The 22,987-nt window shown below is 34.4% G+C and overlaps 4 protein-coding genes across 5 annotated transcripts in view; 1 reads left to right on the forward strand and 3 right to left on the reverse strand.

Annotated features, from left to right (window-relative positions):
* Positions 1-22,987, reverse strand: part of TZP (zinc knuckle (CCHC-type) family protein) — a 71,899-nt gene that overhangs the window by 7,967 nt on the left and 40,945 nt on the right. The window lies entirely within an intron of this gene.
* Positions 3,781-6,826, reverse strand: LOC105962887 (protein WAVE-DAMPENED 2). Of its 2 annotated transcripts, none has more exons than XM_012987224.2 (7): positions 6,596-6,826; positions 5,589-5,955; positions 5,263-5,348; positions 5,080-5,167; positions 4,928-4,999; positions 4,707-4,817; positions 3,781-4,226 (listed from the first exon to the last, which is right to left on the reverse strand). In XM_012987224.2, the coding sequence occupies exons 2-7, from the start codon at positions 5,949-5,951 to the stop codon at positions 4,044-4,046; spliced, it is 903 nt and encodes a 300-aa protein (XP_012842678.2). In that variant the 5' UTR covers positions 5,952-5,955; positions 6,596-6,826; the 3' UTR covers positions 3,781-4,043. The 2 variants fall into 2 exon arrangements, with proteins under 2 accessions (XP_012842678.2, XP_012842679.2); XM_012987225.2 differs by having other exon boundaries at positions 6,498-6,693.
* Positions 8,716-11,241, forward strand: XRCC4 (DNA ligase IV-binding protein). The gene is made up of 6 exons (XM_012987223.2): positions 8,716-8,995; positions 9,092-9,234; positions 9,923-10,051; positions 10,143-10,265; positions 10,453-10,759; positions 11,150-11,241. Exons 1-5 carry the CDS (start codon positions 8,728-8,730, stop codon positions 10,687-10,689), a joined length of 900 nt encoding a protein of 299 aa, XP_012842677.2. The 5' UTR covers positions 8,716-8,727; the 3' UTR covers positions 10,690-10,759; positions 11,150-11,241.
* On the reverse strand, positions 11,150-13,263 carry OTP43 (Pentatricopeptide repeat (PPR) superfamily protein). The gene has a single exon (XM_012987222.2). The coding sequence runs from the start codon at positions 12,741-12,743 to the stop codon at positions 11,304-11,306; it is 1,440 nt and encodes a 479-aa protein (XP_012842676.2). The 5' UTR covers positions 12,744-13,263; the 3' UTR covers positions 11,150-11,303.

The following is a 22,987-nucleotide window of genomic DNA, read 5'->3' on the forward strand; positions in this document are numbered from 1 at the left end:
ATTGCTGTAACCCAGCCCAGCCCACATAATGCAAACATTGTCCTTATAATAATGGTTAAATAGCACTTAAGCCCCTGTTATTTGATAATTTTGCACATAACATCTTTGTACTTTCAGTATAAGCACTATGATCCCCTTATACTTTATTATATGCACATAACTCCTTGTACTTTCAAAAATTTTCATCTTTTAGTGAGTATGACTGTATTTGCCAAGTGGGAATACCACAAGGGAGTTATGTATTTGTATTAAATTAAATGTACAAGGGGTCCGTATATTTATATTGAAAGTAGAAGGACTCATGTGCAAAATAGCGAACCCACGGAGGGCTTAAGTATTATTTACCCTCTAGTAAATCCTCTTACAAATATACCACCGATCGAAAGTGTTGAAAATTGAACCTTAGAGAGTAAACTTTGTTTACTTTGAAACAACGGGGTGGAAAAGTGAAATTGGACTAAACATGAGGGACCAAAAGTGTAATTTTACTTACAATAGTCGTGTAAATACTAGTCGTTTTATTTCTTACAAGACTCAAATACATCCAATAAACTTTTTGCTTTTCAATTTTAAAAAAAGTAAATTTACCCAACATTTTTATTTAAAATCTTATTATGAGTGAAAATAGTTTATAAGCTTATTATCTGAATACTTTAAAAGGTAACTCTAAAAATAAGGCGCAATAACTTATCAGCTTTTAAAACAGCTTATTATACATAAGAGTTAGTTTATTAGTTGTTTAAAACAAATTTAACTAATACATTCAATAAACTTTTTTACTTTTCAATTTTAGAAAAAGAAAATGACGTAGGATTTAATCACAAATGGTAAAGCAATTTGACAAATTGTACTTATAAGTTATAATTGAAAACTGATCAATCTTGTCAATAAACAGCTTTCTTTACATTTTGGGTCACAATTCACTAATATTATTTTTTTTTCTTTTATTTTATTTATTTATTTATTTATATTTATTTATATTGAATTAGACTTTTCTTATCTTTAAAAAAAATTACGTGGCTGCTTTTTATGAATTTTAGTCAAGTCACAAAAAGTAATAAAACAATTCCATTTGAACACACAAAATCAATTTTCGTCCAAATTTGATCCCTTTATTGAGCATAAGTGATAATAATACTGCTTTTTCTCTTCAAACATACTCAAGTTGTCTCTTCTCTTCTTTTGACTCTCATAATCAACTTAACCAAATATTTGATCCTTCAAAATTAATTATAAACATACTTATATGTATACTATAAAACAATTTTATGTACACTTTAAACTCCTCGAAATAATGTATAACATGTTTATTAATTTTTATTTTCCGTTCGAGTAACTTTTAAGATCCAAAGATAAGATGTATGAGAGTTTACGAAGAATTAGTATTTTTCCACGTGCGCTGCACAATTTAGCATTTTCAAAGTGAAAATTCAAGAATTAGTAGATTAAAGAAAAAGGAAAAATAGTAATTATAAATATGCCATTAACAAAGCAAACGGTTTGGTAAATCATTTCATTAAGATAAGAAAGAAAAAATAATAATTAAAATATTAGTAGAGAGAAAAAATAATTACGAAGATGCATTATAATTGCTTAGGGTTGCCCAAGAGAAATTTAATTAAAAGAACTATATAATAATATTTTTTAACTAAAGAGAAAAATATAAAAATAGCATCTAGTGAAATTTACAAAAAATATGGGTCTAGTGAATTTCATCGGGTTATATCTTAGCATATACATATATAATTCCATATATATATTTTACACACACCCAGAGGCCACAAGTATATGTTATATTACGTATTAATAAAACGTAGAAACTTATCCAATGTATTTATTTCATCAGATGTAACATCTACGAGCCTGCATAAAACGAGAATTACAAACTCTCACTTTGTAATAGTAAAAGTTTAAAAAGTAGAGTCCAATAATAAGAGGAATGTTATGATGACATTATATTCTATAAGGTGTAAACACAGTAAAAAAAAATCTTGAAAATCATTTAATTAATGTAATTAATAGTAACTAAAGTAAAAGCTGTAATAACTGATTAAATATTCGTTGCTAACCTCTGCAAGTAAAGTCCAATAAGAAAGAAAAGATGAAACCTAACTCTGTTCTGCAGGTGTATCTAAAGTGTATGTATATTCTACAAGACTTCAACTATATATATATATATATATATATATATATATATATATATATATATATACGGTTTCAAGAATTGCAAGAACAAACAAGATCGACGACTTGCAGTAGCGCTCGGAATTATGAAGAAAACGTTACGACCGGTGAATCGATCGGTAGTTACGTTGCGGGAAGTTATGAAAAGCTGAGGGGAATGAAGCCTGGTCCGAGTTTATTCTTCTCTTGTATCGAAAGAAGTGGTCTCGAACCAGACAACGTTCCCCTCAGCATTTCATCACACATTTATTTTGCTTCATGATATATATGGCCATGCATTAATTTTTCATAGGAGGGCCTTTTATATACCTGAGGATGACAACTAGGGGGTGGGGGTGGGGGTGGGTTTCTTTTTGGACAACAAATTCCACTTTTTTTTCAGCATCCCATATCATGCTTTTTTCAGTACACATGAGAATATAGCGTTTGGCATGGTCATCACGCATCCTTCATCTTTTACACAACCCTATATATATATATATATATATATATATATATATATATATATATATATATATATATATATAGAGAGAGAGAGAGAGAGAGAGAGAGAGAGAGAGAGACAGAGAGAGAGAGAGAGAGAGAGAGCTTTGAAGAACATGGTGTGTGGATGTGAAACACAAGTTTTTGACATATTTAGTTTTTAACGGTTAGAAGATATAATCGCACCTGGGAAAAATACAGTTTTTGGTCTCTCACGTTTGCACCAAATTTATATTTGGTCCCTCACGTTCACAAAAAACACATTTGATCCCTCATATTTCAAATATTCAATACTTTTAGCCGTTTTCGTCGATTTTCCATTATTACTGACGGAATTTAGCATTTGCCCATCACTGCCTTGACCGACAGAGTAACAGTAAATTGACGAAAATGACAAAAAGTGTTAAATTGTTGAAATATGAGGGACCGAATGTGTTTTTTGTGAACACAGAGGACCTAATGTGAAATCAGTACAAACCTGAGGGGTGAAAACTGTAATTTTCACAATCACACCTTTAACCATTCCGCCTATGCACGGTTCGAAAATAAACAACCCTTAAACCGACCCTTCAATGTAAGGATTCGGTTGCGGTTCGGAACTGCTGATTCATTGCTAGTTTTCAATGGACGGTTAACCGCCGATTTGTGGTATTTTAAAACAAAAATTGATTTTTTTTTAGAATTCGAGATGGGAAGTCCGCGGTTTGACCCACCCGTTCGGTCAAACTTTGATTGTTGACTTGATGATATTTTTTCTTCAAAGAACATATAATAACGGTCGTAGATTTTTTTTAAATAATGTGTAATAACCCTTAATGTCACGATTTTGGGTCAACACTCGATGACGTAGTTAATCAGCCAATTAACCACGGGCGGGTTCCGATCCGAACCGTGGTCATGTCTGGTCGTGGACACGACGCAATAACATAAGCTATAATTAGAGATGAGAGCTTTTAATTAGTTTATTTTGCAAGCCAAACCCCCAAAGAATTGAAAAGTTTATATAGTGGTCCCAAACATGTCACAAGACAAGCCACAACATAGTGGCTACCTACATTTGTGAACATTGAAATTTCACCCCCAACATGTTATGCAAATGCATTGAAATTGAAATTGAAATTGAAATGCACCTTTTTTCCTTGTAATGCTTTTGAAAATTATTACACATATGGCCCACAACTTATACACTAAAGGCAAAATCTATGGAACATGTCAAAAATTGAGACAGCCCCAATTTCCAAATGTGTTTTATCTTGCAGGAAAAATTTACATCATACATTAATTTAATTTAAAGAAAACACCACTTGAAAGTAATCTTTAAACAGAGGATTAAAAATAAATTAAGATCTTAATTAGATAACACTTACAACAGATCATCAAGAATGAACAGCCGGCTCCGTTTTGTCTGAAGCAGTATCGTTTCGTATATTAATCCTAGTTTTCGTGTTTGTGATGGGAAAACTCTGGCGAGCTTCGCTGTTTCCTTGGACTGAACTTTTTGTATCACTGCAGCTTTTTCTTCGGCCCAATTTGGGTGATTTCGCACGAGTTGGAGGTGGCTGAAATTTCGAAAGAGTATAGTTAGGTGTAGAAATCGGACGGATAGGATCGGAATCAGGGAAAATTTCCGATTTTTTGCAGAAGTGAAAAAGTAATTGCAATTCTGTTTCAAAAAAATTGGAAAAATCGAACTTTCGGAAATTGGAATGTAAAAAAATTGTTCCAAAATCGGAAATTTCCATTTTTTTTATAACCTAAATTACAAAATGCATAATGATATTGATATTATAAGTGTAATTTCCGGAAAATATCGGAATTTTCCGAATTACTTTCGAAATCAAATATGGATCGGAAATCAGAATATCCTATTTATTCCAATTCCTATCCAAAAAAAATTGGAAAAAATCGGAATCAGAATATTCGGAATTCTGAATGAATATATTGTTCCAAAATTGGAAAATTTCGGATCGGATTCAGCAGAAATCGGAAATTCCGTACCAATTTCCACCCCTAAATATAGTCAAATAACTGCAGTGTACCTTTTTTAGTTCAGCCTTGGGTGGTGGGCCCTCATGGTAGAAGTTTGGCATTGGACTAGCCTTAAACTTCAAGCTCTTCCTTAGTTGTTTTATTGTTGCTTCGGTCTCTTCCTAAAAATACGAAGACCAGACAAATGCAACGAAGCTACTTAGTTTCGACTTTCGATTCAATAAACTTCGTTAAAGATTTTCATTTCAAAGTTATAGTTTGAGAAATTTACCTTAGTCCTTGCCTCGCATTGAGTTTTCTCGGCTACCAATGCTTGATGCTTCTCCTCTAATTTCGATAGGAACTGAAACATATATTAAAATTAAGAGAATATATATCATAAAAAAAATAAAAAAATAAAATAAAAATGTAGTCTAAATTTACCTCCTTTCTTCGTTCAGCGCGCTCACTGCTCTTAAACACTGGGGCTGAGGCCACAGTTGCTTTAATCTTTCTTACCGAAGCCACAGTTCTTTGAATAGTTGAGGAAATAACGATAAGCATTCACAACGAGCAGTAAAAGAACCTAAAATACATTAACAAGAAATAAGGGTATATATAGGATACGACGAGGTGATAGAACAAGTGTCTTCATCGGGGTGGTTCTTGTTGTCAGGTTGCAATGGCTTTCTCGGTATAACATGTGAGAATGTCTGCATCAAGACAAGACACATACATTTCTATTGAGTTCATACAGCTGCTAAAACAGTCTTGTTTGAATCATTTTTCTGAAGCACGAAAACCGACATGTATATAGATTCTTGGAGGTATGCTTAGCAACGACAGATAATAAGAAATCAAGAAAGATAATAAGCACCAATGTGGAAGCCCATCGAAAGATACATATAATGAATCAGAAAAAAAATATATATAGATCGAATAGATAATTTTACTCGATTCTCCTTTGAGGAAGTCGGATGCTGCAAGATGTGAGCATTTGATGGTTTATCTCCAACTGCTATATTGTCAAACTCAGCCCCATAAGGACGGGCCCCACTTGTTGCTCGTTTTTCAGTTGCCAGAGCAAACGGCTGCGGAACGGTAGTCTTTTTGCCACAAGCTCTCGTCTTCTTATTATCACTTTTCGATTTCGTACATCCACGTGTCGCCGCATCCTCATTGGACGAGTTAATTTCACTGTCGGTGCTTTGTAAATTCTTCGCACATGCCTCAGCTTGACACGGGTTTGTTAGCTCAACCGACTTTTCACCATCTGGCTCCTTGTCAATGTGAACGTCACTGCCTTCCAGTCCCATATTACTGAGTCGATAAGCAAGAACATATCATAAAAACATAAATCGTTATTTCGTTAATAAACACATTTCGAGTAAAACAATTCTCTCGTATTCGATTTAAGATTTGTAAAATACGAACATTCAATTATGCCGTTGCCTAATATACCTCGATACATTTGCATAAAAACATCGCATCGTACAGTTTGCACGGCATTATACATTGCATTAAAATCTTCACACGATAAGCAATATGATTCAGAAAATTACAATCGGAAGGTCTAGAAGCCAGATCAAACTTCTGTTCATCCACATTTGAAATTACAATCCTTGGTACAACTTTTGGTGCACAGTGTACTAGATGATGATTATAACATGATAAATACATTGTATGCATAAAAAAATCATTTCTTCATTAAAAAAAAAAAAAACATTTATCACGCCCATAAATACTATTCCACAATCAAACTAAACCTACATTAAAATCCATAAATTCAGACAAAAAAAAACACAAAAACGAAGTAAAAAAAAATGGTAATGCGGACTGATTTGAACGAACAAAAGACAAACCTGAGTTAGATCTGCTTGCGTAAGAACTTCAACTCAGAAAACCAAAAGAAAACTAAAATCGAAGTACAGAATTGAAAAATGTGGTAAAAAATTCTTACTAAAAGTTCAAATTTCCGATCTTCTGAGTATATTTGCCTTCTGGATTTTTCCTTATCGAGAGGTTTCTTCAACTCGCAGTGTGTGTGTGTGTGTGTGTACTCTGTCTGGATTTTTGACGGTGGGTTTTGTTTGTCCTCCTCTGCTGCACAGTTGGGGAATGAATTTGGAATATTTTAACGCCGTTAGATGACGGAGGTTGAGAAATTTGAAAATCCAAATTGTGAGGAAAAGTTTTTGGGTGTAAATTAGTACGTATTAAACAAAATTGTTCCAAAATCGGAATCTCGTAAATTGAAATAAAAAAAAACTTGTTCCAAAATCGGAATATTTTACTGTTTTAGTCCATACTCGATATAATACAAAATACTCCCTCCGTTCTTTATTAAGTGTCGTTTTTGGCTTTGCACAAGGATTAAAAAGCTGAATAAATGTGTCTTGATTTTAGGTAAAATATATTAGAAAGACTAAAATAACCTTGATTATTTAATGATGTGATAAGAGAGAGTTAATACTTATAGTTGAATTAATAAGGTTAAAACAGGAAAAAATGCATTTTATGCAGTATTGGAAATCTAAAGTGACAGATAATATGAAACAAAAATATTTTTAAAAATAGACAGTTATTGTGGAACAGAGAGAGTAAATAACAATATTGATTTTTTAAAGTATAATTTAATTTAAAAAAATCAAAGTTTTCGAACTTAGTCTCGGAAATTACAATCGAATCAGAATTCGGAATCTGAATATATTCAAAGAATCCAAATAATATAAAACTAAAATTTCGGAATTTGGAATAAGAAATATTGTTCCAAAATCGGAAAAACCGACGGTATTCAGAAATCCCGTTCAAATATTCATAATTGTACGTTATTTAAGTAATTGAAGCGTTGATTTAGACTCGTCGATATAAATCTAAAATGCTCAAAATTTTAACTAAATTCAAACATGTTATCTTAAATATTTAATGTGGACAGATGGACATTTATAAACATTAGCTTAGCTAATTACAGCTAATGACAGTTTAGATATTCTAACAGCAAAGTATTAATTAGTCCAAAACGACGACGTTTTATACCTCAACTCTCCACAAATCATGATTTACTAATTGGAGAGAGGCAACAAGCAAGTTGTGACCCAATAATTTCTTGACCTAACTTTGATTAACTATTGATAACCTTTTGATAAATCCCACTTACCACCTAATTTTATTCTTAATTGTTAGATTAATCGCAATTCGGACTTTTCGAGCTCAATTTATTTCAATTCGTTCTACCGCAAATCCATCATGAAAGTATATGGAATTTCTGAATTTCAGTATGAGATCGAGAGTTAGGGTGGAAATCTGAATGAAATTTCCAAATTTCGCTTGTCCCGATAAAAAATATCTGAATATATAGTCATTTCTTCATTCTGATTTTCGAAGATCCGATTTTTTATTTTGGGGATTTGTTTGGAACATAATCGGAATTGTATAGGAAATTATCGGATATTCCGATTTCCGATTCGATTTTAGTTCCGAATTTTTTGATTGTTTTTTGAAATATATGATATAATTTTATGATACATTTCGCAATTCCATAATACAACTTATGCTATATTTTACATGAAAAATACAAATAACGAAGGATCAAGTAAATTAAAACCTTATAAAAAATTAATTAGAACTAAAAACTCTCTTTAGGATTTTCTTGCATTTTGCTGGAAAAAAACAAAAAAGATAGAAAAATATTTGTGAAATTCCCATCATATCCAAACGTGGAACACGAGATTCAAAATTAACGTAATTTCCAAAATCCCCAAAAGCCCGCCCATTCCGAAGCATTCCGAAATCAGAATGAATTTTTACATTCTGAGTTTTTCGAAACTGGAATTGTAATCCATTTTTTACTTCCGACAAAAAATGAAAAGATCCCGAAAAATCTATTTTTGATCCACTGCGTCCGATTTCCGTCCGATTTCCATCCATAGACCATAGTTGCATAATCCATAATGCAACTTTTTCAATTAATTTTAAATTATTTTCTTCAATTCTAAAAAAAATAAAAATTAATATATTTCAAGCCTTCCAAAAAGGTAAATATACAATAAACAATAAATTTCCCTAATAAATATTGAAAAAAAAAAAAAGTAAATGAACAAGTCAGAAAGCGGGAATTCTCTCTCTTCTTCGTCTCTCTCGTTAGAACTTCCTTCACACACTACACACAGTCATAATAAACCCCAGAGAAATCCTCCCGAAACCCTAAACAAAATGGACACGCCGAGACACACGTGCTTGAAACTGGATATACGTGTGGCCGGCGGCGGCGAAGCTGAACCCGTATTCGTGAAGGGCACGTGGCACCCGACCCGATTCGACCTTTCCATAACCGACGGACTCCACGCCTGGAACTGCCATGGTAGGTAAACCAATGGCGATAATTTCAGTTGATTATTACTATAAAAAAATTTAATTTTACTTATTTTTATTTTTATTTTTGGTTTATGGGGAAAAGCTACCGAGGAAGAGGTGAAAGAGAGGGCTTCGTCTTGGGACCAAACGGTGTCGGATTATCTCGATTTGGCCGAGAGGTATCTCGGCTTTCAACAATCCGGGTCGGTTTACGGGTTTTCAGATGCTGGAAACGGATCCAAACGGGTATTTATGCTTCAATTTGGTTTTTTCCGGAAATATTTTACCATTGATATATGTATATAAAAAAATAGGGTAAATTAGGGCCACTGAGGTATGATCAAATTACAAAAAAACCCTCATGTTTGGTAATTACAAATTTACAACCACTCATCAACTATGAATCGTCGTTTACTTTTGAGGTGTCAATTTAGTGGAATCTTCTAGATTATATAGAATATTCTCCCGTTTGTATTTACCCAATTCAAGCTCCTTATTTTGAAACTAGATAATCATAAGATGTGTCTATTAGCTTGTAAATATTGGATTGTGATGCATCAGAAACTGTAGTTTCACACAAAACGAGTACAAACTAGAGAACATTCCGTGGAATCCTGAAGATTATGTTGAATTTGACACTATAAGGGTGGACGACGTGTAAGAAGACTCATAGTGGAGGTGGTTGTAATTACTCAAACATAAGTGTTTTTTTTCGTAATTTGACCATATCTCGGGGGTGACCGTAATTTAGCAAAGTTTGTAAATTTCTAACCTTCTTTAACATAACATCATTTTTTTATCGTTCCGTACCTCGAATCATTTTTTCATCAATAAATATTGAATTATATATGTAGATATTTCACAGGCTCTTGTATTTCTTGGAAAGAAGTGAGGTTCTCACTTTTTTCTTCCGGTTTTCGTAAATTTTTTGCAGCTATCGTGGACATTCGAAAAGGAAGGTACGAAGCTGGAGTGGCGGTGGAAATGCCAACCTTCGCCAGATTGCAAGAAAACTACTGCACAAGTGTTAGATTTTCTGATGGATGCTAACATAAGACTAAGTGTAAGAGAAGAATACCTAGTACTTTCTCTCTCTCGATTTCTTGTTTTAAACAAATTGTATTCTTGATGAGTTGATTGTCTGGTGTGAATAGGAGGAAGTCGTGTGGAAGATGCAATCGTTTGACACGCTCAAACTAGAGGCCGAAAAATGTTTAGCACAAAGCGAGAAGCTCAGCTCTGAGAAATCCGAATTTGAATCTGAAATCTACGGAAAAGTCTCTCTCTCTCTCTCTCTCTCTCTCACACACACTCACACACACACACACACACACACACACACACACACACACACACTCACACACACACACACACACACACACACACACACACACACACACACACACACACACACACACTCACAAACAGTGGCTGTAACTTATGTAATGTTTTATGGTTATGCAGTTTGTTAATGTACTGAACACGAAGAAAGCAAAACTGAGAGAGCTTAGGGATCGACTATCGAAACAAGGCACAGCCCATCATTTGCCAGAAGACGAAGAAGATCAATCCACAGATAAGACCGAGAGCTTTGACGAAGGAACCGACGACGATGAAGATGACCGGAGAAAGAATATTCTAGATTCCTCTAAAGATGCTACTACATCGGCTAGTAAACCCCGTGGTAGAAAAAGGAAATAAACGTGTTTTTTTGCATTAGTTCCGGTTTGCCCGAACGTCCTGAATTTGTTCTGTTTTAGGAACATGTTTTCTTAGGCAATGTTTGGAACCGTTTTGGATCTTATTTTGATTTCATTTTGAGGAAATATGTTTTGGGGGAATAATTTGAGAATGAAAGTAATGTTTGTTTGTATTTTGGAAGGAGACAAAATACACTGTAGAAGTCAAATCATGTTTAAAGGTGTTAGAAAAAGATATTTTTGAAGAAGAAAATTGAAAGGTGAAGTGATGTTTATTTGTTTTTTAGTGAAGACATTTTTTACTGTAGCAATCAAATCAGTTTACTGTAGCAGTCACATCATGTCTGGAGGAGAGAGAAACTTTTGAAATTGTTTTGAGAAAATGATTTGAAAAGTGTAATAAATCTCATTTTGTTTTGGGGAAACAGTGAGAACAAAATAAAAACGGTTCCAAACATTGCCTTAGTGTCTGCAGTCTGCTAAACAAGGTTCAAACATGTTTACCACATGTTTAATGAGTTTTGGAATGAAATAAATCACACATTAATTTAAATTTTCAACAAACTATTCAAAAGAAATTAAACTCTAGATAGATAACTTACAACAGTTGCATCCTCACAATCTAAAATTTCGAGGAAGACGGCCGCATTTACTCTGCACCCTCAAAATCTCCTTCGCGAACCCTTGATTCCCTGTCAACATAAGCCCGTTTAGAACCCGATTAAACGTAAATTTCCGAGGCAAAAATCCTCTATCCACCATTTCCACCAACAACTTTCCGGCAGTCAACAAATCATCCGCATTCTTCCTTACGAACATAGCACCGATCAAAATATTATATGTATCCAAATTAGGCAGACAATTCTCCCCACCATTCATCTTCTCGAATACCTCCAAAGCCTTCTCGATTTCTCCGCCATCACAACAATACCTAATCACGACATTAAACGTTTGAATAACCGGCTCGCAATCTTGCCTCATTTTATCCATATACTCGATGGCCGTATCCAATTTCTCGGCATGGCACAACCCTCGAATAACTACATTGTATGTCGTTGCATTCGGCACGTAGCCCTTCTTCAACATTTCATCGAACACTAAGAGGGCATTTTCGACGCAATCTTTTTTGCATAGAATTTGAATGAGAGCGTTGTACGTAGCGACCGAGGGTAACACACCAGCTCCAATCATCTCATCAAACACTTTTCTTGATTTCTGAACCTCGCCTGCAATGCCAAACCCATGAACTAACGTCGTGTAGCTCACAACGTCGATTTCGATCTTTCTCTTCTTCATTTCCATGAAAAATTCCCACCCTTCTTTAATTTGCCCGCTTCGAAAAAAGCCCTTGAGCAATATATTATAAGTTGTCAAAGTTGGCTCCAAGCCTCGATCGACCAACTCCCTCATAACTTCCATTGCTCGCGGAGTTTGCTTCTTCAAACAAAACCCGTTGGCTATTATATTGTAACTAATCACGTCGGCTCGAAACCTGCCTCGAAAAATCTTGAACAACTTATACGCCATTTCTGCACGTTTCGATTTACATAGAACATCGAGCAATGAGTTGAACGAATGCAAATCCTGCTGGCAGCCATGCTCGTGCATGGACAAGAATATCTTGACGGCTTTATCGGCTTTTCCGGCGGAGACGTACCGTTCGGTGATGATGGCGAATGTTTTGGGGGTGGGGCCCAGTTTTCTTGATCTCATTTTCGAGACGAGGGTCCACGTGGCTTTGTAGTCCTGGAGGCGGGCGGCAATGTCGATGGCGTGGTCGAAGGCAGCGGTGGAGTGGCGGTAGGAACGGTGGTTCATATCGAGAGCATCGAAGAATAGGAGGGCTTTAGGGCCGTGGTTCCATATGCGTTTGAGGATTGTTTGGACTAGGTGCGGGGTCCACTCGGAGATGGTGTGGAGGGTTTGAGTGAGCGAGTCTTGGTTTTCTGCTTTCAGGATTAGATTGGTGATGGTGGTGATGTCTAGCGGTGGCTGTGGGGGTTTTGGTGGGGTTTTGAAGTTGGTGAGTTTGAAAAGTTTGCTGGATTGGTTCATTTTAAGGATCCTTAAAGCAAATGTCTCAGTTAGGTATTTCGTCGAACAGGTAGCGTGCGAAACAGAACTTCGAAGTAGTTGTCAATGGCCGAGTCACTCTTCTGGTTTCCGAGGGTGATATAGGAACAGTTGACAGGCTGTTTCTTTATACTCATAACGGTCAGGAGAAAATGATTTTGGAGGTTTAAGTCTTGTCCCACGACGGCGACGGTGGCGGCGACGGCCGCTAGACCGGAGGAAGCCGTTTGGGTTGGGACTAAATATTTAAATCTGGAGGTACACACGACGTCGTTTCGAAGGGAAGCAAAGGAGCTGTTGGAACAGATGGGAAAATGGGTCGTATAAAATAATTTAGATTCTAGCCCATGAAGGAATTTTTAATTACAATTTATTTACACCCAAATCTATATTAAAATAAAAATAAAAAATATATATATATTGGATTCGAACTTAGGAGTGTAAACAAATTGATTCGAGTTAAACCCATGTTTGGTCAAGTCTATTAGAATTTTTATCGAGTAATTTTAAATTTTAATTTTTGTACATATTTTATTCTTACTAGTAATACACCCGTGCGATGCACGGTGTATTCATCGTAAAACAAATATTGAATAATAAAAAAGGTTCTCAAAATAGTGATATTAATTGTTAATAAGTAAAAGAAAGAAGTAGAACATATTCAAAAATAAAAATAATTTGTATGGTGTAAGTTCAAAATAAGCCGAAATAAGTGAAAAAAACTAAACATCGAATGTTTTAATTTTCTCATACAAATTAAAAGAACGAATATATAGTTGGTCCCAAACTTGTACAACCATAATGACATGAACGTTGAAAACTTGAATTGTTTGCTACCAACCGCCCTAAACGAATGCAACAAATCCAATACAATGCAACTGACATGCATATGTTGTAAAATGGTCACACGAAATATGTAAATTGTTACCAAAACAATACCAATATAACTTTTTAATTGCATAAAATTATTGTAAGATTACCTTCATCAAATATAGCGAGCGGAGTCCATAGCAAGTTCCTAGTACAATTAAAATAAACCTACGAATGAGGAATAACAAAACATAAAAATAATAGATAATAAAGGTCGTCAATAAATATTGTAATTTTTTGTATAAATAATTACCTTCATATACGCTGAAAAACTTCCTTGTATACAACATTATTTGTAACATTGGTCGTATCACCAGATTCCGAGTTAATCAAAAATCTTTATGCCACTTCGACTCTTAACCCTCGAGAGTGCAACATAGAGCTGTCCGTGACTGAAAACAGGTCTCGGCAAGTACATGCCCACGTGAGAAAGAGTTTGTCCTTGACTTTTATTGATTGTCATTGTGAATGATACCATCAGCGGAAACTGACGTCGCTGGAATTTAATAGGCAATGCAGAGTTGGACGGTACCAAAGTCATTCTAGGAATGAACACCATATCACCAACATGTTTACCGGACAGGATCCTGCAGTTGAGAACGTGTTTTCCCATATTAATAATCTGAAGCCTTGTTCCATTGCACAATCCTCTGGCCTGATCGATATTTCTGATGAGCATAACGGGAACACCTCTTTTCAATGTCAACTTATGCGGTGGAATTCCGGAACATGATATGGTGTTGAGAAACTACGGTGAGTATATTTCTGCGTTGACATCCGACAACTCCTCCTTGCACATACTATCTGAGCTGAAATAGACCTTCTTCTCTCCAGTTATGATCAACAAAAAATGATCGTTCACAAAACCAACACTTTCATTAGTGGGTGCAAGGATTGCTCTGCCTTCGAAATACTCGGGAGTGAAAAGGTTGGTCACCAGATCCGGATAGACAAACTCTATATGATCCAAAAAGGGATCTGCAGAATTCCGAATCAGCATGTCATCGGGAATTTCAATTGTGGCATTACCGTCATTTATCTCGCCAGCATCGCCATTGCCGATTCTCAATATCCAGTCCGCAAATTCTCTTATTTCATCTGCATTGGCGGAAGAGGAGGACGACTCAAGTCTCATGTTCTTATTTAACTTCATAACCTTGCATTGCCTCCACAACGGTGATGAATTGATTGTAGCATGCACAATGTCTTGTCTCGACGCTTTCAACACAACTGGCAGAATTTGCCGAAAGTCCCCTCCAAGCACTACGACCTTGCCTCCGAATGGCATATATGAATCAAGTATAGATTTCATTGTTTTGTCGAGTGCTTCGAAACAATACATGTGCATCATCGGTGCCTCGTCCCATATGATTAGCTTTGCTCCAGATAACAATTCTGCCTGTGGGCTCTGTTGTTTGATGTTGCATGTGGAGCTCTCATGTACAATTATTGGCAGTCCAAATCTAGAATGAGCAGTTCTGCCACCTGGAAGTAGAAGCGAAGCAATACCACTGGAAGCAACATTTATAACTATTTCTCCTTTTGAACGGATAACAACCGATAGAGTTTTCCGTATGAAAGTCTTTCCCGTTCCTCCATGCCCATAAAGAAAGAACAGTCCACCTCTGTCATTTGTAACAGCATCCATGATATCATCGAACACTTTTTTCTGCTCATCAGTAATGGATGAAAGGTATTTCTTAAGTTCTTCACGCATAGCATCAATGTCATAGTACAACTCGTCGAGAACTAATCTATTTACCGTGTTGTCCGTCATCGACCCAATTGGAATCGGCATTGGGGGAAAGTTACTCAGGCTTTTGCTGTTGCTTTGCAATATATTTTCTATTTCGATCAAAGCGTAATTTCTCAGAGTATCGTCTGACACAGGTGGACCTTCAATATAATATAATATGAAAAATTAACATAATGTGGCGATTATAAAAATATATAGTTTTAATTCAAATGTATGTAGTAAACGGTGTAAGAACGTAAGATGTATTCTCATACCTGAATTGGTACGACGTTGTTGCAGTTTGTACTCAATATCCTCGGCGAATTCTTTCCAGCAACACTCCCACACATGTTCTGGCCTGCTCATATTATTTGCGACCAAAAGTACGACGAATAATCGTCTCACATAGTCACCACTGGCCCACTCGTTTGCCTCATTTATGCCAGCTATGTACTCCTTGTCGTCATCCTGTAGTCCAAGCGCAAAGCACGCATCTTTGAAAGTTGGGTAGACGTGATCCTCGACTTTCCTAAGATCATCGTAACACGTGCAACCTCTTTGAAAGTTCAACAACAGTCTCAAGTAATAGTCTTCACCCCTGCCTGGCGGTACATTCGTAACCCTTGCGATCGAGAATCCTATCTTTCTCGGCATCCAACAGCGAGCTTTTTCCTTATAGACAAATTTCTGTGGAAACTCTCCATACCTCAAATTTCTAGCTTCAGGGTACAACTTATTCTCTTGGAACCAAGCAAGGAACATCGTTTGCTTCGCAGTCGGTCTGTTCAGCACATCAACTAATGAGTCATTATCTGTAAACACAACAGACTGACTGTCTGGAAGATGAAAGCTTAACCTAATCACCGGTGGGTCTCTAAAGTGAATGTCAAAGCTAAATAACCTCCAAGCAGCCTCGCATAACGAAAGATATCTGCAGTTGTAGTACATCTTTATCTCATCGCGATTTTCAGGAGTTGCACCTGGATTATTTGATTGATAAAATGCCGCCGTGACCCGATCGTGTCCTTTGTTGACGTACTTGAATAAATACTTTATCGACTTATTCTGGTTGCACAACTCGACATTAATGTGTGCTCTGTACTTTTTCAGTAGAGCACGGTTATAAGGCACGACGAAACCATTGTCGAGATATGTTTTCTTCTTAACCACGGTCCTCCCATTTTCTCTTCTTCTGTACACCGGATAACCATCTGTATCGGCCTCAGTACGGTTGACAAAACTATTTAGAAATCGCTTCGTGCAAATCCCGTCCTTCATGCATGGAGAGTTTTGATTGGCCAGACCGCACGGGCCGTGAATCATATACTTCTCAACCAAATCGTACATCTTTCGGTCTGTTACCTTATCTGGGATTTCGGAACATATGATTTTATCTATGTCTTTTGATGTCTTCGGTTTGTCTTCATTGTGAAGCCAAATCAATATGTGCGCATGCGGGAGACCGCGCTTCTGAAACTCAATTGTGCAAACATCTGAACATTTTACATTTTTAACGTATTTGGTTAGCATTAATATACATATATTTTCAATGTTTGACGTAATAAAATATTTATAATATTATAAGAGTAGACAATGTTAAAATATATATTATGTTATATTTTTATCTTATAAATTGATACTTACATGCTCTAATGCGATCAAATATTTTGCCCTTCTTCAAATCTGACATCAGACTGTCGAGCTTCATCTTAAAAACTCGAGCAAGAATATCGGGACGGTCTTCAGGTCTCAAATTAGTACCGTTCAACGCCCTTTGAATTTCCGGCCACTGTGGATTGCAGGTAATAGTGATGAACAACGATGGAAATCCAATCCAGTTGCATATTTGAAGAGCATCGACAAAGTTGTTAAACATGTATCTTGGACCTTGGGTAAAACTGCCTGGTAGAATAACCCTCGTGCCAATGGATCTAGCATCCGTATCTCCCTTCAAAATACTTTTCTCGATACCCTTGTACATGTCAACTCTTAACTTATCCTGGTTAAATCTTATAAATTTCAGTCATTCCGATTCAACCCTTGAAAATGCGTCGACCATGAATTGCTGGCACAATTATTTTGAGTGCAACAGAACTGCACTGTTGCCAAATCTTTTTTGGATCCTATACGCAAAATACTGCCGCATTGTTAACTTCTTGCGTATACGTATACCACTCACTGATGTTTCTCTCAGTGGTATATCATCCCTATAACCATCCTCGCCGTAAGGAAATATTAGCAGATACTGCAGTGGAAGATATAAAGGGTGCAACTCACTGATTCGCTGGAGTTTTTTCAACCGTGTCTCAACAACTATGTCTCTAACACCCTCCTGGGTGTCAAAATCACCAACAATGAGTCACGTGATTTCACTGGAGTTCGGGAGATTGTAAGTACGGCCATCCGTACTTCGTTTTTTTATGAGTCTCAATTTGACATCTTCCATTCCAGTCTGCGCGAGCCTGTCCCGGGCAGCTCTGTAAGACTGAGCAAGCATATTTGAGTTGTCGACCATATCATGTAGAAACAATCTCAGGATCCAATTCGCTGGAACTGTCTCCGGATCTGCAACGATAAAATGAAACATAAAGTAAATTCCTTGTAATATAAAAAAATAATAACATATAACTGAAAGTGCTTTATACCTGACTGTATCCATTCGATTCGTGAATTCATTCTCCGTGTCAAATATATAAAGTTGAGCAAACTTGGGACGCGATCCTTCATCTGGCAACAAACTACCCATTAAATGGTAGTTTTGTCCATGGAGTAGGAACGTGTACGGACCGGATCCTCTGTTTATCGTAGTCTGTATCTTTCCTCCAATAGATGTGAATGAGAACATCATATTATACGACCGTATGTGTTCTTGGAAATGCTTGCTTCTTCCATCGGTACCAAATAGGAGAATCTTTAGGGGATCTGGTGATTATATTAAATTGGGCAATTCGACTTTTCCTCCATTACAGCACATTGAAAACTTAGGATTTGATGTACCCTTTTGCTTATCGATCCTTTCCCCGTTCCACATCATTGCACCATTGGCATTCGTATGACTGATCACCAAGATCATCGTATTCTGCGTAGGAAAAAGACATCCGTTATTACGATGAAAACGACATGTTATCATACTTAATTAATATTGGAGTACTTACCATCATCGTCGTCGGAATCAATGAATGTTTCGTCATTTGATACATATTCTGATTCTATTTAAATAAAAAATAATGATGATATCAATTGATTATTATGAACAATTTATTCAAGACGAATTTTACGTGATAAATGTGATCGAAATTATAACACATACATCCACGGTCCGAAGTAATTTTTCGTATAGTCTGTAAATCTTCATCAACCAAAGTGACAGGTTTTGAATCCATATCCAAGTCACGTACAACAGAATGTATGGTTTTTTGACTCTTCGATATCATCTTTCCGGTACGAACCGAAGAACTGTAAATTATTCAATGAATAAAAAAATATTATACTTTTACAATGTTGGATATGGTAACATATTAAATACAAATGTGTTATATAATTGTATTAATGTTGTGTTTCATAAATATTACGAAATGTACCTTTTGTTGTTTCGTAGTATGTATGAGCAGAAATATTTTGCACACTGCCAATGCTATGTAACCCATCTATCTCGACGAATTAGCATCTGTTGGAAATATTATTAAAGACATCCGTAAGAAAATTTTGAATAATTCTTCTAATGATGATAATTAATTAATAGAGTGCAAACCTTCACAATTTGCTGCAACATTGTTATATGTCACCTCACGATTTCTCTTATAGCTTTTTTTGTCATTTGTATCTATATTTGACATACTGGGCAACTCTCTTTTTGCTGACAGTGTATTCCAAATCTGTTTACATAATATAAAAATGTAATTCTTCATTATAATTTATATATTAAATTACGCCACATTTGTAATGACGAAACTCAAACTATAGTTATATTATTTATATATATATATATATATATATATATATATATATATATATATATATATATATAATATAACTATAGTTTGAGTTTCGTCATTACAAATGGTAATGTTGTTCGTACCTGTTACTGCGACATCCTTCACAACTCTTCCATTGTTTCTTTCAGTTCTACTTACTGAAACACATCATAGTAATAATTTAAATTCATTTAATACTGATATATTCATATTCAAAAATGTAAGGGGATTAAGTAACATGAAATGTATGTAAACTACGAATATAATAATTAATCATTACCATTTGTAATATCAGATAGAATTAAATTTGTGGGTGTAGTTGGTGATGTCGGGTTATTTGGTGTATATAATTCAAGATCCCTTAATCGAATTCCAGCTCTCTGCCTGGATCGAAACTCCTCTGTGTTGTAAAAGTTTGATTTATCGATTGAAATTCCGCAAGAACCTGCATTTTTTTTCGAAAATTCTTATGTATATTATCGGAATATATATAATAAGGATGCCCAATACTAACTTTTATTAATTGGACATTGTTAAATGATATTTGAAGCAGACATTTGTATTAACCGAACATATAAATGCATAATTTAATTGACCTGAGGGGTCCATTGGCCTTTTTCCCTTGTCATTTCTATTTGTTTGCATATTATGGGTGTATCCATCATCTGTATGAATAAATTAAAAGTATTATTACATCTAATGGTAAATATATTAATGTATAACAAACGTAAGTAAACACATCGTGACAATATATAAATACAGATTAACAAAAATAGAAAATACAGAAATAAAAAAAATGATACTAACCATTTGTCATAGCAGATAGAATTAAACTGTTTGTTGTGGTTGGTGTTTTCATAATATTAGATGAGCACAATCCCACAGTTTTAGTTCCATTTACGCAGCCATGGTTCGATTGAAACTCCTTCATGGTCTCATTATTTGATTTATCTATCAAGTAAGACCCATATTAGAGGGAAATATTAATAACATGATTAGTAAAATGAAAACTTGTGAATATACACCATAAAGAAACAATTTTCACGTATTTATTTGCAAACAACAAAGTATTTGTTACCTTTCGCCGGTGTTAATGTTCTCTTGTTTCGAATATAATTTATGCGATTTGTCCTTGCAGCTTTTGTATCATGAATGTTGTTCTGGTTAAAAACATTCTAGGGGGGGGGGGGGGGGGTTTCTTTTATATTTGATTGTATATTCGTAAAAAATAAGATTACAATGTGATACAACAAAATGAAGTAGCGTATTTATATAATTGCAATATTGTTATTAAATCTATTTAAGACCATAAAATTTTCAAATATTACGACTAATATAGAATGATTTATTAAGATCTAATTAATTGGCAAGTTCCCGTATTTAGTGGATTGTAATAACAACTAAATATATAATTTGCAAGATATGTAAGGCATGAAATCAATTAGTTAATAATATATCTTATTTATATAAGAATATATTAGGAGTAAATATATTCATAAATTAGATTTTTAGTGGGACCCATTTTTAAAAGATTGAATACTCCTAAATTAGGAGTATTCATCGTAAATTTTAAATTAGATTTCACATTGTTACTACATCCACAATTTACGTTTGTTCCATTAATACTAAACCATGATTAATTTACTATTCTTAATGTAGACAGTAGTGAGATCACATTAGAATTCCTACTCGTACTTTATGATATGTTAACTATTTTTTATTGCTGATTTTTATTTAGGGTAATAAATTTAGGATTTAAGTATTAAGATATAATTAATTTATTTTTGTTATTAAATTTCAATTCGGACTTATTTTCCGGTTTAATTTTGCTATTATCTTTTTTTCTTATTTTTGTTTTAATTTATTTTTATTATCTTTGCTTTAATTTAATTTTGTTATTAAATTAATGGTAATACATATATTTGCCATTAAATTTTTAGTAGCGTAAATAAAACTGAATTGGGTTAAATAATTAAAAAAAATATATTGTTTTAGTTTTCTTTAGTAAATTTATTTAACTAAATGTATGCTATTTTGTTTGGTTGTTTTCTCTTAAATTATTTGTTTCGAGCACTTCTTTTGATTAATTGTTTAACATAATTATCCAATTAAAAAAAATATTATTTTATACTATTTAGAATATAATAGTATTTATTATTTTAATAGAACTTTTTATATAAACAACATATAACAGTAGGTAAAAAACCAATTTTTTTACGAAAAAAAAGGGGAAAAAATTAGAGAGGAGAGATAGCACTTGTATTTTAACGGATTAAATGGAGTAAAAGACACATTAGTGATTTGAGATAAAAACATTCTACGAATTATATAAAAGAAATCTAACAAATAGAATTATTGATTATAATATTAAATGTTAATTCAAATAAATAAATAGTGCAAAATACCCAAAAGAACAAAAAGTAAAAGGTCTTAGTGAATAAAACCACGAACTAAGTTCCATAGAAAAAAAAGTATGTCAAAGGAAACAATAAGTAATGCTTAAAACCAAGGTTGTTATTCCACTTTTTCCTGTTTGATCTTCTTCAAGAGAACAGTGGTCGAATGCATTGGGGTATTCTCATCCTCTTGCGAATCAAGACTGAAATCCAAACTTCTCTTTATTGGAGTGATTTCAACTGCCGATGAATCGAAAATTGAATCCTTCGAAACAGTTAAGGACTCGTTTTCCTATATTGAAATGTTACATAATCCATTAATAAAATACAATTGAATGAACTGTAATTAATTAATACTAATGTTTTAGTAAATTGGAATACTACCAACCTTTGATGACAACATACAGACCGAAGAACTATCATCGACACTTGCATGGGGTGAAGTAGTATTAACTTGCTGCATATACACATTAAAATTAAAAATATATTTTAATAGGATATAAGAAATTAAAAATATGTTGGAGAAAACAATATTAAATTTAATACCTCATCCAACTGGTACTTTTTGATGAATGAATCAGTAATAGCACTGTCGTTGCAGACTGTTAGAATACTATAAGTAGAATTTTCAGGGTCATCAATGTTATTGTGCTTGACATTGACATTGACTTTGAACAGAAACTTCTTATCAATCAATCCATCGAGTTCAGCAGGATATTCATTAGGATCTCCACCCTAAATAATGGGGCCGAAAAAGTAATACACATCTTAAGAATATATATTTATGGTTCTTTATATATCTCATTAATAGACGCGTAAAAATGTGTTATAATTTTTTAGATAGATTTAATTACTTACTCTTTCTTCCATGATACGGATTAAAGCCCCGACATCAACACCGACTAATTTTTTCGCTTGTTTGCCAAAGGCGATGAATGATGCAGCATTTGTGTCATCCATCACGATCATCTCGATTTTGTAACTGAATTAAAATTGGTTAATGTACTAATAACCAACAATGTAAAAAACATGTATAAAGAAATGATTTATGAATAAACACATCGACTTGTTAACTTGGTTAAATATGCACTTACGTTTTTTCCGGTATGAATAAACACATCGACTTGTTAACTTAGTTAAAAAGTGCGGCATTATTTCGATATCAGACTTTTTCATGTCTCCTTGTAGTATCACATCTTGCATTCCTTCATAAATTTCGGAAGATAAATCTTTCCGCAAACGACCTAATTC

Source organism: Erythranthe guttata, chromosome 7 (assembly GCF_056151865.1).
Source record: "Erythranthe guttata isolate IM_541 chromosome 7, IM_541, whole genome shotgun sequence".
In the NCBI taxonomy this organism is placed as follows: domain Eukaryota; kingdom Viridiplantae; phylum Streptophyta; class Magnoliopsida; order Lamiales; family Phrymaceae; genus Erythranthe; species Erythranthe guttata.

Coding starts and splice junctions, on each gene's coding strand:
- LOC105962887 (XM_012987224.2), bottom strand. CDS start 5,951: ATGGGACTGGAAGGCAGTGACGTTCACATTGACAAGGAGCCAGATGGT. Junction 5,168..5,262: donor ACTTGTTCTATCACCTCGTC/GTATCCTATATA, acceptor AACTATTCAAAG/AACTGTGGCTTCGGTAAGAA. Junction 4,227..4,706: donor CCAAGGCTGAACTAAAAAAG/GTACACTGCAGT, acceptor TCGAAATTTCAG/CCACCTCCAACTCGTGCGAA.
- XRCC4 (XM_012987223.2), top strand. CDS start 8,728: ATGAACAAGTCAGAAAGCGGGAATTCTCTCTCTTCTTCGTCTCTCTCG. Junction 8,996..9,091: donor CCACGCCTGGAACTGCCATG/GTAGGTAAACCA, acceptor TATGGGGAAAAG/CTACCGAGGAAGAGGTGAAA. Junction 10,052..10,142: donor ATGCTAACATAAGACTAAGT/GTAAGAGAAGAA, acceptor TGGTGTGAATAG/GAGGAAGTCGTGTGGAAGAT.
- OTP43 (XM_012987222.2), bottom strand. CDS start 12,743: ATGAACCAATCCAGCAAACTTTTCAAACTCACCAACTTCAAAACCCCA.